The sequence below is a fragment of the Scyliorhinus canicula genome, chromosome 1 (assembly GCF_902713615.1).
Source record: "Scyliorhinus canicula chromosome 1, sScyCan1.1, whole genome shotgun sequence".
Taxonomy (NCBI): domain Eukaryota; kingdom Metazoa; phylum Chordata; class Chondrichthyes; order Carcharhiniformes; family Scyliorhinidae; genus Scyliorhinus; species Scyliorhinus canicula.
Genome location: NC_052146.1, coordinates 287,487,801 through 287,501,963, shown reverse-complemented (window position 1 = coordinate 287,501,963; position 14,163 = coordinate 287,487,801). Strand labels below are relative to the sequence as shown.

The following is a 14,163-nucleotide window of genomic DNA, read 5'->3' as shown; positions in this document are numbered from 1 at the left end:
GTTCCCAGGTATCTGCTGCTCTTATCCTTCTAGATGGTAGTGGTTGCAGCTCTTGGTCCGCAGCCTTGCGGGTTACAGCTCTGCCATTTCACATCCACCTACATTTTAAATTAAATAAAGGCTTCTGCCACCAACACCCCAGCAGGGACTGAATTCCAGACCCTCATCAACACCGGATGAAAAGACAAATTCTCTTCAGTCATGAGGGTCCTGCACTTGAGATCTCAGCTCAGCAAAACAAATAAATTCCTTTCAAGGTGAACACTGCAAATGAATAAATGTAAAACATTTAAAGGAAACATTATAAAGAGAAAGGAGGTAAAATGTGTTTAGAATTAAATCTTGTTTGAAAATGTTTGGTCAAGTCTACTCTTGAAGTCATATTAGTGTTTTATTGGTGCTTGGTGCAGTATCTAAATGGGTAACCTGAGACTTGGAATCACCCAAAACTCTCAGTAGAGGATGAGCGAATTGCATGTTAACTTTTAATGCAAGCATTTATTCCCATTAGAAAAGAGCCTCTGAAAGCTACAGAGGGGGAAAAAGGAACAAATGGTGTACAGTGCGAATACAGGTCTGATGCCTTCCAGTACATTGTTCAAATTGACATTCTTCATCTGGGGGGTGCAGACAGCACCAGACGTGCTATTCCACTATGTTGAGCATGGCAGTCGAGTTTGCTTTGGTCCCTCAGCAGACGAGCAAGGATCGTGGATAGTGACACCGAGCGGGGAGATCTGGTTGGTCTCTTCTTTAGCTCACTGCCACCAATGCAGATGGTCACTACATTTTACAAGTACACAATCTTGCCTTTTTAACCTTTAACAGCCGCACTGCAGTCCAAGCTCACAGCTTTAGTGGCTCTGAATGTTAGGATTTAGATGTACAGGTCACTGCATTCCAGGACTATAGATGACAAATGAAATGCTCAGAGAGGCCCACAGGTTATTTCCACAGCATATTTTTATATCATTTAGAAAAGACCTATCCAGGCTAGGTTTCTGCCTTTGGGCTACATTCGTTAAAGATTGAGAGAGAAAACAAATGAACGACTGAATATACAATGTAAGAGTCTGACCTACCTGTCATAGTGGTAGAGAGCTTTGCCATTTCCTGGGCTTTGGTGAAATTCTCCTTGGCCTTCTTGTATTCGTAGTAGTAGAGCAAAGCATATCCACATTCCAGGTGGAACTGGATTGCTAAATTTCGGCATTCCCCAGAGCTGAAAAAGGCCTCGTTTGTCAGCACTGAGAATAATCAAAGACACAACAAAACGTTAAGTGCTTTTGGCCGCAGAAAGATGCCCAAGACTATGCACAAGGAAAGTCGGAGGGGTTGCTGTCATTCATTTTCCAGCAAGTCGAGCAAAAACTGAAGCTATGATATGTCTGGACTGAAAGGCTTGTCGTGGCTTTGGTGACTCAATACTGACTGAACATAATGCCAAGCATAGGGACAGGATTGTGGCAGTCAGTCAGTTGAGTCTGCTTTGTCATTTCTCTTAATCATGGAAGTCCTTACTTCCCAAGGTGCTACCTACTTCTTATTAATCACCTGTATTGACTGTGACTATGGCCACCTGGAGTAGGCCTTTCGTAATCTCAGTTGTGGTGTGAAGCTTTTACTTTTTTTTAAATTTAGAGTACCCAATTCATTTTTTCCAATTAAGGGGCAATTTAGTGTGGTCAATCCACCTACCCTGCACATCTTTGGGTTGTGGGGGCGAAACCCACGAAAACACGTGAAGAATGTGCCAACACCACACGGACAGTGACCCAGGGCCGGGATCGAACCTGGGACCTCGGCGCCATGAGGCAGCAGTGCTAACCACTGTGCTGCCCTTTTAAGGCACAATTTTAAAGTGGAACTGGGGAGTTCTCCCCGATAGCTTGGTCAATATTTATCCCTCAATTAATAGCACAAAAGCAATTATCTACCCATGATCACTGTTCTTGAAAGGTATGGTGGCACACTGCTTCGCACTGCTGCATCACAGTGCCAGGGACCGGGGTTCAATTCCGGCCTTGGGTGACTGTGTGGAGTTTGCACATTCTCCCAATGTTTGCGTGGGTTTCCTCCGGGTGCTCTGGTTTCCTCTCATAGTCCAAAGAAAGATGTCCAGTTTAGGTGGATTAGCCAGGCAGGTTGGATGGGTTTACAGGGATAGGTTGGGGGACCGGTTATGATAATCTTAAAAAATGTTTATATGTAGAAAACAGTATAACATATAGATATATTTAAATATTAATGTTTATTACCACACCATTTTTACATTTCATTTCCATAAAATTGTATCTTCATTTGTAAAGATCACCTCCCGTGCCAAGTCACGTTAGTTTTTGGGTTGGATATCCTCTCAATATTCACCCATTTCTTTGGATTATGCAAATTTAACCAGGGTAAACTTTGAAGTTTGCAGGCTGTACATTAACGGCAATCTAACGTAAGAATTCTTCAAGCAGGACATTATGGGGTGAGGAGTAGTGAGGGGTGGGGAAGGACAAAAGGAGTGATTTGTAAGAACATTTTGTATGATAGTACTGAATAAATATTCATCAGGTCTTTCCGATACAATGCAGTTTTAAAAAATGCTCATTAAATCTTCCAACGCAATGTCATAAGAGGTATTTAACTGGACCAAACAATTTAGAAATGCACTCATGGTAAAAAGCGGAGGAGGACAAAAATCAAGTTTCTAAAGCTGGGCTGCAGTTTCCATGAAGCAGTTGGTATCCTTTTATCAATTTAATGTTCTTACAATGACGACACCACCAAAGACTTCTATCCTGACAAACACTAATTGCTGCTGCGATGCTATAAAAGGAAAAGGACAAACTCAAGACAATAACAGGCCCTGGTGCGCAGAGTCCTTTGAAGTAAGGACTGCCCTTCAGGGGAAAACGCCACACAAAGAAAAATGACTGAAATCGCAAAAGAATATCAGAGCACCATCAGCAAAGGGGAAGAAGCGCACTGTCACACCACAAGGGTGTTTTAAACGTATAAGCAAAATACGTATTTGCTGAAGGGAGCTCATTAAGTTCTGGTACAATCTGAAAGCTGGAATGTCCTCCTGGCACACTCTTAAAATGCTGGACGTGCTTTTCAGCAAAAAAAACAGCAGCTTTCAGGAAGTAAAGCTGGCAAATGTCTTGCTTCAGTTCCAAACTAGAAAGTAATAGGTAACTAAACTGATCACGCTATTATATTTATGTACTGTATATGAGGGAATATAAAACGCATTCCACTAACCCCCTGACTCTTCACACAGACAGGAATGTTCTGAGCAGGGGGAAATTTCCACACAGATTCATTCCTAGGTTGAGAAAAAAAACTTTAATCCCCGACAAAAAAAAGCTTGGTCGACGACAAAGAGAGAATAGAAGAATGGCGAGCAGTGCTTTATTAAAGTGGCAGATGTCAGAATCACTCCACTTAAGCAGGAAAATCCTTCCACTTTGCTTAATTCTCCAAAAGAGAATTTCTCCGAAAGATCCTGCAGCAAACTTGATCTCCTTTCTTACAAAATGACAACCCTGCGACCTTCCCACAGCAGCCAGGGTCCCGAGGGTGGCGCCTCCACCACCAGCTCAGTGGGACAATGGATCATCAGCCCACAGGAGCCACTCGGGTCCTGCTGCGGAACCTGGACGCACAATGTTCCGACGAAGTCAAACGTGCTACCACTGCAGAGGGGTTAGCATCTGCGCCCGCCCCACTTTTAACCAGCACACCAGGCAATTCTGATCTTTGCTGTGAGTGCGTTTAATGATTTAAAATTTTTTTTAAAATAAATTTAGAGTACCCAATTATTTTTCCAATTAAGGGGCAATTTAGAGTGGCCAATCTGCCTATCCTGCACATCTTTGGGTTGTGGGGGTGAAACCCACGTAGACACGGGGAGAATGTGCAAACTCCACACGGACAGTGACCCAGGGCCGGGATTCGAACCCGGGTCCTCAGCGCCGTAGGCAGCAATGCTAACCACTGTGCCACCGAGCTGCCCTGTTTCATGATTTTTAATGTGTTGGTGAATGGGAGGGAATGTCAGAGGTTATGCAAATTTACTCCAAATTATTAGAGCTTTCTAGTGTAATGCAGCAGTTACGTAATTTTTGCACCTTCTCCCATGTTTTTGTACCCCTATTACAATACGCAGTCCGGAATTGTTCGCACTACTCAATACAGGTTTAACGTAACTTCCCCACTGCTCAAATCTTTTCCTCTAGAAATGAACCCCTGAGCCTTGTTTGCGCTTTTTATGGCCTTGTTAACTGCATTGCTACTTTTAATGATTTGTGAATGTGCGCGTCCTGGATCCCTTTTGCTCCTCTACCTCATTTAGACACTGATTTTGTGACCTATTTCCTCCTACCCAAATGAACCATCTCTCCCACGCCTACACTGAAATTAATTTGCCATTAGTGCACCCATTTGCATGTTTATTAATATCTTCTTGGATTATATCACTGTCCTCCTCTGTATTAACTATTGAGGATGATGGCAACGGTGGACCATGACTGAAATTTTACATGTTAATTCAGAAAAACAAGGGCTTGGCCCAATAACCTCCTGGTTCCCCATCATCACGTGTAGGGGCTATCCCAATGATGAGCAGAGGAATCCCTCTAGGAAGCTTCTAAGTAGAGTTTACCTGGCATTTGCCCAGAAGGGCAAACTTCCCCTGAACAATTTTTCTGGGCTGGGAACCACCTGACAGAAGTGATTTAAATCACTACCTTGGATGGCTCTGCCAGTTTTACCCTGATAATTACTCTGCAAGCGAAGGGGGGAAAAAAAAATCACTTCCAACTCTAACTCTTTTAAAACCGAGACTGAGCCCGACACAGGACGCCCCACACACGACCCGACTGCATATCTCCCCCCCCCCCTCCTGTCCAAGCAGACCTGAACCCCCCCCCGGCTTTCCTAGTCCAATCCGGTCCAACTCGAACCAGCCCCAAACCTGATCTTCCCTCCAGGCCCTCCCCACCCCCTTCCAGAACCTTGACACTGTCCCTTTAAACACCTGTTTGTAATAACTACTGCCGCAAAAAGGGGAAGTTCCTCTCTTTCCTGTGCTCTGGTTACTCTTCGCCAATGAAGCCGGGAAGTGTGCTTCGTTCAACACGCACTGCTGCTGCCATATTTTGCACCAATTACTTTATTTGGCTGATGGGACACAACAAGTATCCTGTTTACAATGAACATTTTTGTTTTCTTTTTAAAGAAATTCATTAGACTCAAATTACAGACTTAGTTTTAAATGTGATGTATAAAAAGATGACGATGCATACAATAAGGTTGTTTTGTGCGTTTTAGGAGGTCACAATACAGGATAACTGAGGCAATCACTAAATCTTAGTTTCACAGATACAGCTGTGATTTTATAATTTTCTACTTAATTCAAAAAACACTTCAATAATGGTCCCACATTTATTTGTCCTGCATTAGTGTATTTTAAGAAAACCAGATTTCTGAAATTACTTGTGAATGCCAAGCTTCAACTCAAATTTAGTATTTTAATTGAACGCTTCGTCTTCTACTGAAGCATAAACCATATTTTCAACATACATAGATGTGTATGTGTGTGTATATGTATCGACATTCACCTTGAAATCCTTAATTTCATTCAAAGAATAAAGTCAAGCAGTTAAAAAAATACATTTTCTTTGCCACATTCCCTACAGGTGATGCGTGCAATTAAAACAAAACTTTGGAATAAAAAACACTTTGGAGAAGTTGTACCTTCATCGATACAGGCTTTAGTGATGCTGAGGAGCGGAGAGGAACGCTCTGCCAGTAATTGCTGCTGAATGTTTACGCACCGCATTGTCCACCAGGGCAACATCTGCAAAACAATAAAAGATGTCATCTTTCCCTCCATATTCACAAAGGGAGGTCACGTTAAAATCAGGTGGAAATGACAAGGTGGGACCGGGGCCATCCGACCCCGTCATCTGCCTTGGTAAAACCAGCAGAAAGTTGCTGTGGATGCTGGAAATCTCAGAGATAACAATGATGAAGGCCAGCTTTGTGGTCGGCGATCTAAGGTTCGATCAGCAATTCAGGTTGACAGGGCACCCACACCTTCAGCAACATAAAATTCCATGATTTCCCCACGGCCAAATTGAAAAATGTCATGACCATTTTTTTCTTTCAAATGCATCACCAACCCTGGCATTTTCAAGCTTTACACAAGCACTTGAACCTTGCACTGCGTGTCAGCTATCGAGAAACTCCAATTTCTCACAAGACCATCTTGTTTTGTAGAATTTTCCTGTTCCAGACGTGTTCATGGGGTCGTCAGACTATTTTCCTGGGCTGAATTCTGGACGGGCAAAGCGAAGCAAACATTACAGTAAGGGGGGGGGCACGTGAAAAAAACATTGGAAAAAGTTGGAAATCAGTCTAAAGTCAGAAAGGTTTCAGTGGAGCCTTTATGAATATCCGTGGCTTTTCGATGACATTTGGGCTTTTTTTGGACATCATGACTTTTCCAGACCTGGAAAATTCATTTACAAATTCAATGACTTTTCTAGTTTTTTCCATGACCCATGGGAACCCTGGTCCGGGATCCTTTGTTGACTGCCCATAGCCTCAGTTCTAACTCTAGCCTTACAGTCCACCCGGAGATCAAACTCCAGTTCTGGCGTCTTGTGCATTTTCAATGTTCATCGTTGCAGCATTCAGATGTTATAAATTATCTGCCTCTCTCTGTTCTTCTTTAAATCACTCCTTAAAACTTATCTCTTTGACCTAATTTTGTCCTAATATCTCTATTGGTGGCTTGGTGTCAAACTTTGCAAAATGTTTCTGCAAAGTTCCTTCAGACATTTTTACTATATTGTTGCAATATCAATGCAAGTTATAGTCGGTGACTATTTGCATCTCTGTAACACAGTTCAGATCACTTCCAACTTCTGCTGAAATCCTGATTCCTTCCCTCACCTCTTTTTGACTAGACTGCTCCGATACTCTTCTCACCAGCTTTCCAAGCTCAACCCAGCGCTAACGATACATCCAGGATTAAACTGTTCCATCTTGCGTTAAATCCTGTTGCCGCAGCGTCCTTGACCTTGTTGCCTTCCACTGTCTCCCAATTTCCCAATGCAGCCAAGCCAAATCCTTGTCCTTAATTATGCATTTCGAAAATTTGCCCTTCCTTACCATTGAACCACATGTTGTGCAAGTCAGTACGTATTCTCTGCCTCTTCTTATTCAGGCTTCTGCCCGCCCCCCCCAATTAGTTGCAAAGTTTTCAGCTGCCTTGGTCCTACACCTGCAATGTTCCACTTAAAGCATTTTTGCCACCTACAACAGCCAAAATTGACCCTTTCAATCGAATTTTGTAACATACCCTAACTCTTTTCCTGCTTGCTGTCCATTACAACCATGTCCACTTCATTGAGGCACTCTCGGCCGTCTCAGTACATTGAAGCATCAGCGTGGGTAAGTTACTCTGAATTCCATGCGGCTGTTTATTTAACAGCAGAGATGTAGGATCGTATCTTAAAAATGTGAATTGTTGCGCATGCATTTACATTGTGAAATCCAGCCTGAACGTAGAGATCGACACATTCCCATCTACAGTTAGTGTTGGGGAATAACAACTCTCTCATTTCAGGTATCCACAGTGCCTGCACCAGGAAATCTCAACCCGTGTGTGACAGTCAGGTGCAGAGTAGATTGACCTTTATTCTGCTCCAATAATTTAGCTACAATCCGGTTTCCTCCCACAGTCCAAAGATGTGCGGGTTAGGTGGATTGGCCAGGCTAAATTGCCCTTAGTGTCCTAAAAAATAAGGTTAATGGGGGTTGTTGGGTTACTGGTATAGGGTGGATACGTGGGCTTGAGTAGGGTGATCATTGCTCGGCACAACATCGAGGGCCGAAGGGCCTGTTCTGTGCTGTACTGTTCTAATTCTAACCTTGGAGGAGCACTGCTAATTGCACAGGTGTGGTTATTTTCCTCACCAGCTATCCCATAGCTTTTCTTTCATCCTTGATGTGGACATCGGGCAGCATTTATTGCCGATCCCTCACTGTCCTTAAGAAGGTGGTGGTGAGGGCAGCACGGTGGCCTAGTGGTTAGCCCTGCAGCCTCACGGCGCCGAGGTCCCAGGTTCGATCCCGGCTCTGGGTCACTGTCCGTATGGAGTTTGCACGTTCTCCCCGTGTCTGCGTGGGTTTCGCCCCCACAACCCAAAAATGTGCAGAGTAGGTGGATTGGACACGCTAAATTGCCTCTTAATTGGAAATAATAATTGGGTAATCTAAATTTATTTTTAAAAAAAGGTGGTGGTGAACTCCTTCTTGAACCTATCTATGTGGTATAGGTGTATGCACAGTGCTGTTAGAGAGGGAGGAAGTTCCGGGATTTTGACCCAGCAATGCTGAAGGAATGGTGATATAGTTCAGAGTCAGGATCGTATGTGTGTGCCCTTATCCTTCTAGATGGGAGAGGTTGTGGGTTTGGAAGGTACTGCCTTGGTAAGTTTATGCAGTGCATCTTGTAGATGGGTCACACAACATACAGCTGCCATTATGTGTTTGCGAAGGAAGTGAATGTTGAAATTGGTGGGTGAGGTGCAAAACTTATTTGCTTAAGTGTCCTGGATGGTGTTGAGCTTCTTGAACGTTGTTGGAGCTGCACTCATCCAGGCATTCCGTCACACTCCTACCTGTGCCTTGGAGATGGTAGACAGGCTTTGGAGAGTCAGGTGGTGAGTTATTGTCCGCAGAATTCCCAGCCTATGACTTGCTCTTATGATCTTCTATCTTTAAATTGAGGGGTGGTAGATATAGGACAGATGTCAGAGGCAGTTTCTTTACTCAGAGAGTAGTAGGGGTGTGGAACGCCCTGCCTGCAACAGTAGTAGACTCGCCAAATTTAAGGGCATTTAAGTGGTCACTGGATAGACATATGGATGAAAATGGAATAGTGTAGGTCAGATAGGCTTCAGATGGTTTCACAGGTCGGCGCAACATCGAGGGCTGAAGGGCCCGTACTGCGCTGTAATGTTCTATGTTCTATATGGCTAGTCCAGTTCCCCCAGAATGTTGAGTAGTGGGGGATTCACTGACAGTAATGGAAGGAATGGGTTGGATTCTCTCATTGCTGGGCACTTGTGTGGCACAAATGTTACTTGCTACGTGTCAGCCCAAACCTGAATGTTGCACAGGTCTAGCTGTATATGGACATGGACTGCTTCCATGCCTCGCAGTTGTGAATGATGCTGAACATTGTGCAGTCATCAGTCAACATTCCCACTTCTGACCTTATGATGGAAGGAAGGTTGCTTACTTATGAAGCAGCTGGAAATGGTTGAGCCTTTTTGATTGCCGAATCGGGGATTGTTTATTTACTGTCGGTCAAGTTTCCTACAGCAACAACCTGCATATGCTTCCTTTAATAAGACCATAAGACATAGGAGCAGAATTAGGCCACTCGGCCCATCGAGTCTGCTCCGCCATTCAATCATGGCACATATTTTCCTCGTCCCCATTATCCTGCCTTCTTCCCATAACCACTGATCCCCTTATTAATCAAGAGCCTATCTACCTCTGTCTTAAAGACACTCTGTGATTTGGCCTCCACAGCCTTCTGCGGCAAAGAGTTCCACAGATTCACCGCCCTCTGGCTGAAGAAATTCCTCCTCATCTCTGTTTTAAAGGAGCATCCCTTCAGTCTAAGGCTGTGTCCTCTGGTTCTAGTTATTCCTACTAGAGGAAACTTTCTGCCTTCTGCCAGTCAGCCAATCCTCTATCCGTGCCAGGATCTTACTCTAAACACCATTGACTCTTAGCGTATTTAACAGCCTCCTAGACGGCATCTAGTCAAAGACCTCTGGAAATCTAAATAGATCATGTCCACAGGTTCTCCTTTGCCTAACTTCCTTGTTATCTCCTGAAAGAATTCTAACAGATTTGTCAGACATGACCTCCCCTTGACAAAGCCATGCTGACTCAGTCCTATTTTATAATGCACTTCCAAGAACTCGTTAATCTCACCTTTAATAATTGACTCTAAAATCTTACCAATGACTAAAGTCAGGCTAACTGGCCTATAATTTCCCTTCTTTTGCCTCCCTCCCTTCTTAAACAGGGATATTACATCAGCCACTTTCCAGTCCTCTGGGACCCTCCCTACCTCTAGTGATTCCTGAAAGATCGCCACTAATGCCTCCACAGTCTCCTCAGCTATCTCCTTTAGAACCCTGGGGTGCAGTCCATAGTGTCCAGGTGATTTAAGCACCTTTCCGTTTCCTCAGAACTTTCTCCTTAGTAATGGTCACTGCACTCACCTATGCCCCCTGGTTCTCCTAGAGCTCTGGCATTCCATTGGTGTCTTCCACTGTGAAGACTGATACAAAGTAACTATTCAGTTCATCTGCCATTTCTTTGTTTCCTATTATTACTTCTCCAGCCTCATTTTCCAGTGGTCCAATGTCCATTTTTGCCTCTTACCTTTTATATATTGAAAAAAACTCTTCCCATCTTCTTTTATATTACTAGCTAGCTTGCACTCATTATTCATCTTCTCTCCCTTTATTGCTTTTCTACTTGTCCTCTGCTCGCTTGTAAACGCTTCCCACTAATCCTCGCCACTTTGTATGCTTTTTCTTTTGCTTGTATGCTGCCCTTGACTTCCCTCATCAGCCATGGATGCCTCGTCCTCCCTTTAGCATGTTTCCTCCCCCTTGGGATGAATTTCTGTTGTGCCTCCTGAATAATCCCCAAAACTCCTGCCATTGTCGTTTTACTGTCTTCCCTGCTAGGCTCCCCTTCCAATCAGCTGTGGTCAGCTCCTCACTCACGTTCTAGTAGTTCCCCTTTACTTAATCGTAATACCGTTACATCTGATTGCAGCTTCTCCCTCTCAAACTGCAGGGTAAATTCTATCATATTGTGGCACTGCTCCCTAAGGGTTCCTTCACCTTAAGTTTGGTGGACAATTAAAACGGCATATACTCGGAGTCAGAATTGGAGTGCAGTTTTCTTGGGGGGTTTGTTGGGTTTGAGGCAGTTACAGAAATAGGGAGTGGCAAGGTGTTGTGGATTAGAACACAAAGGTAAGAGTTATAAAAATTAAGGTAGTGGCGGACCATGAGTCAATACACGTCCACGAGCAAAGGCTTGATGAACAGAACTGGATTAAGACAAATAATTTTACCGGTAACTCCTACAAGAGGGCAAACTCGGTAGGGGCAGCACGGTAGCATGGTGGTTAGCACAATCGCTTAACAGCTCCAGGGTCCCAGGTTCGATTCCGGCTTGGGTCACTGTCTGTGCGGAGTCTGCACATCCTCCCCGTGTGTGCGTGGATTTCCTCCGGGTGCTCCGGTTTCCTCCCACAGTCCAAAGATGTGCAGGTTAGGTGGATTGGTCATGATAAATTGCCCTTAGTGTCCAAAATTGCCCTTAGTGTTAGGTGGGGTTACTGGGTTATGGGGATAGGGTGGAGGTGTTAACCTTGAGTAGGGTGCTCTTTCCAGAAGCCGGTGCAGACTCGATGGGCCAAATGGCCTCCTTCTGCACTGTAAATTCTATGATCTATGATCTAACAGCCTGGGCTGGATTGAAATCCATGTCCCAGTTGTGAAAGGACAGTGTCTAACCCACCGTATCACATACTTTTACTTTTTGGGGAAGAATATCGTAAAAATGTTAATCATTTTAAAGTAGCGAGCTGTCTCTGCTATGCCATGGGTTAGCAATGGATATCAATTGCTACAGGGAATAGAACTGTGGTTAATAACATTAAAGGTGACAGCCAGCATTTAAAAAAAAATACATGTTTTCTTCAAATCATGTATTCACATATCCATCCCTGGTTGTAGATTAATCTTCTTACAGAAGAACCTTGTTTTTTTAAATGTAGAGTATCCAATTTTGTTTTTCCAATTAAGGGACAATTTAGTGTGGCCAATTCACTTACCCTGCACATCTTTGGGTTGTGGGAGCGAGATCCACACAGATACGGGGAGTGACCTGGGGACAGGATCAAACCTGGGTCCACACTGCCGTGAGGCAACAGTGCTAACCACTGAGCCACCACACCGCTTTTGTTTAATTTTAGAGTACCAATTAATTTTTTCCAATGAAGGGGCAATTTAGCGTGGCCAATCCACCTACGCTGTACATCTTTGGGTTGTGGGGGCAAAGCCCACGCAAACACGGGGAGAACATGCAAACTCCACACGGACAGTGGCCCAGAGCCGGGATCGAACCTGGGACCTCGGTGCCGTGAGGCAGCAGTGCTAACTACTGCGCCACTGTGCTGCTCTACCATGCCGCTCTCTACAGAAGAGTCTAATCAAGAAGTTTTATAACTGAGTTTAAAGAAATATTCTTTGAAACAATAAAAGTAAAGACAATTTTCAACGGTCGAATATATATTGCTGGCAGGAACACCTTTCCACTAGATGGCATCACGTACGGAAATGTAGAAATACAGCCAGCACATGCTCCACAGCACAGCACCAGGTGAAGCAAGTGCACCCCCTACTGGTTGTACATCATACAGCTAAAAAATTATTCTTTTAAGTTTAACGAAAGAACCTTCATCGTTTTCATCCAATTATTTGCAATCTACACAGAACAATGGACAACTGTGGGTCTTTAGAAATTGGATCACGAGTTTCAGCCAGAACTGAAAATAATATTAATTTCTGCCTTGTCCTCCAACTGTACCATTTACTCTGCAATACTGAGGGTTAGGGGTAACAGAGAAACATAGAAATCAAGAGCGGGATTAGGCCATTCAGCCCTTCGAGGCAGCTCTACAAAATTAGGCTCTGTGCTTGATCACAGAACAATGCCATGTTAATTTCTGAGCCAGTCGTGGATCCTAGATGGTCAATATCATCGGTACAATGTAGAGTCCTGTTGTGTTCTGCTTATGGTGCTGTCCCAACAACCCAGAGCTTATGCGTTTAAATCTGACAACTGTAATCTGTGAAACTTAATCTGATGAATATGATAATTCATGTCAAAATTGCCACCCCCGCCTTGTCTTACCCGTACCACGTGCAAATTGGCAAAGGGATGAGAAAATTCGGGAGGCAAACACGTGGCTAAAGGAGTGGTGTGGGCAAGGGGGGGGTCCATTTCATGGGGCACTGGCATTATGATTGGGACAGGAGGGATCTGTACCATTGGGACGGTCTCCGCCTGAACGGATCTGGGACCAGTGTTCTCGCGGAAAGGATAAATAGGGTAGTCACAAAGACTTTAAACTAGCAAATGGGGAGGAAGGGAAGGGTAAAACTACAAGAAGTATAATGGTTAATGGGAACAAAAGCAGCAGGTCAGCATGTGAGGAGAAGATAGAAGTAAATGAATAAACAGGCAGGGCCAGTCTAACGACTACAGAGGGGAAGGGAAATGTAAAAAAGGTAAGGAAACTGTGGAAATGAAAGTTGGGGATGAGGCGGAGTTGTCAGAGATTAATAAAGGAGGTCTGAATGTGTGAAAAGCGTAGTGCCCAAGAAAATCCTGCAAGGGAAAGACAAATCGGTTGGACATATTTAAAAACCTTGTACCTAAATGCACGCAGTATTTGGAATAAGGTCAATAAGCTGACGGCACAAACAGACAAATGATTTGTCGGGGATTACTGAAACATGGTTGCAGGAGGACGGGGACTGAGAGTTGACTGTCCAAGGGTACTCAGTATTCCGAAAGGATAGACAGGATGGAACAGGAGGTGGAGGTGCTTTATTGGTTACAGATCATATCAAGGGGGCAGCACGGTGGCGCAGTTAGCGCTGCTGCCTCACGGCGCCGAGGTCCCAAGTTCGATCCCGGCTCTGGGTCGCTATCCATGTGGAGTTTGCACATTCTCCCCGTGTTTGCGTGGGTTTCGCCCCCACAACCCAAAGATGTGCAAGGTAGGTGGATTTGCCAAGCTAAATTGCCCGTTAATTGGAAAAAATGAATTGGGTACTCTAAATTTATTTTTAAAAAGATGACATCAAGGCTATATTGAGAAATTACATTGGTACGAAGGGCCAAAGTATTGAATCGATCTGGGTGGAAATAAAAAACATGGGGGAAAACTCCTTGTTAGGAGTAATTTACAGGACCCCCGAGCAATACTTCCAAAGTGGGGCAAAGGATAAAGCAAGAAATAATGAGGGCTTGTGAGAAGGGCACAAC

General features: G+C 44.1%; 1 protein-coding gene across 1 annotated transcript in view; it reads right to left on the bottom strand.

Annotated features, from left to right (window-relative positions):
- ttc27 (tetratricopeptide repeat domain 27) overlaps nt 1-14,163 on the bottom strand; it is a 254,749-nt gene that overhangs the window by 208,401 nt on the left and 32,185 nt on the right. Inside the window, exons 5-6 of the mRNA XM_038814813.1 lie at nt 5,749-5,851; nt 1,083-1,247 (exon numbers count right to left, since the gene is read on the bottom strand). Coding sequence (XP_038670741.1) covers nt 1,083-1,247; nt 5,749-5,851 — 268 coding nt within the window. The remainder of the gene's footprint in view (nt 1-1,082; nt 1,248-5,748; nt 5,852-14,163) is intronic.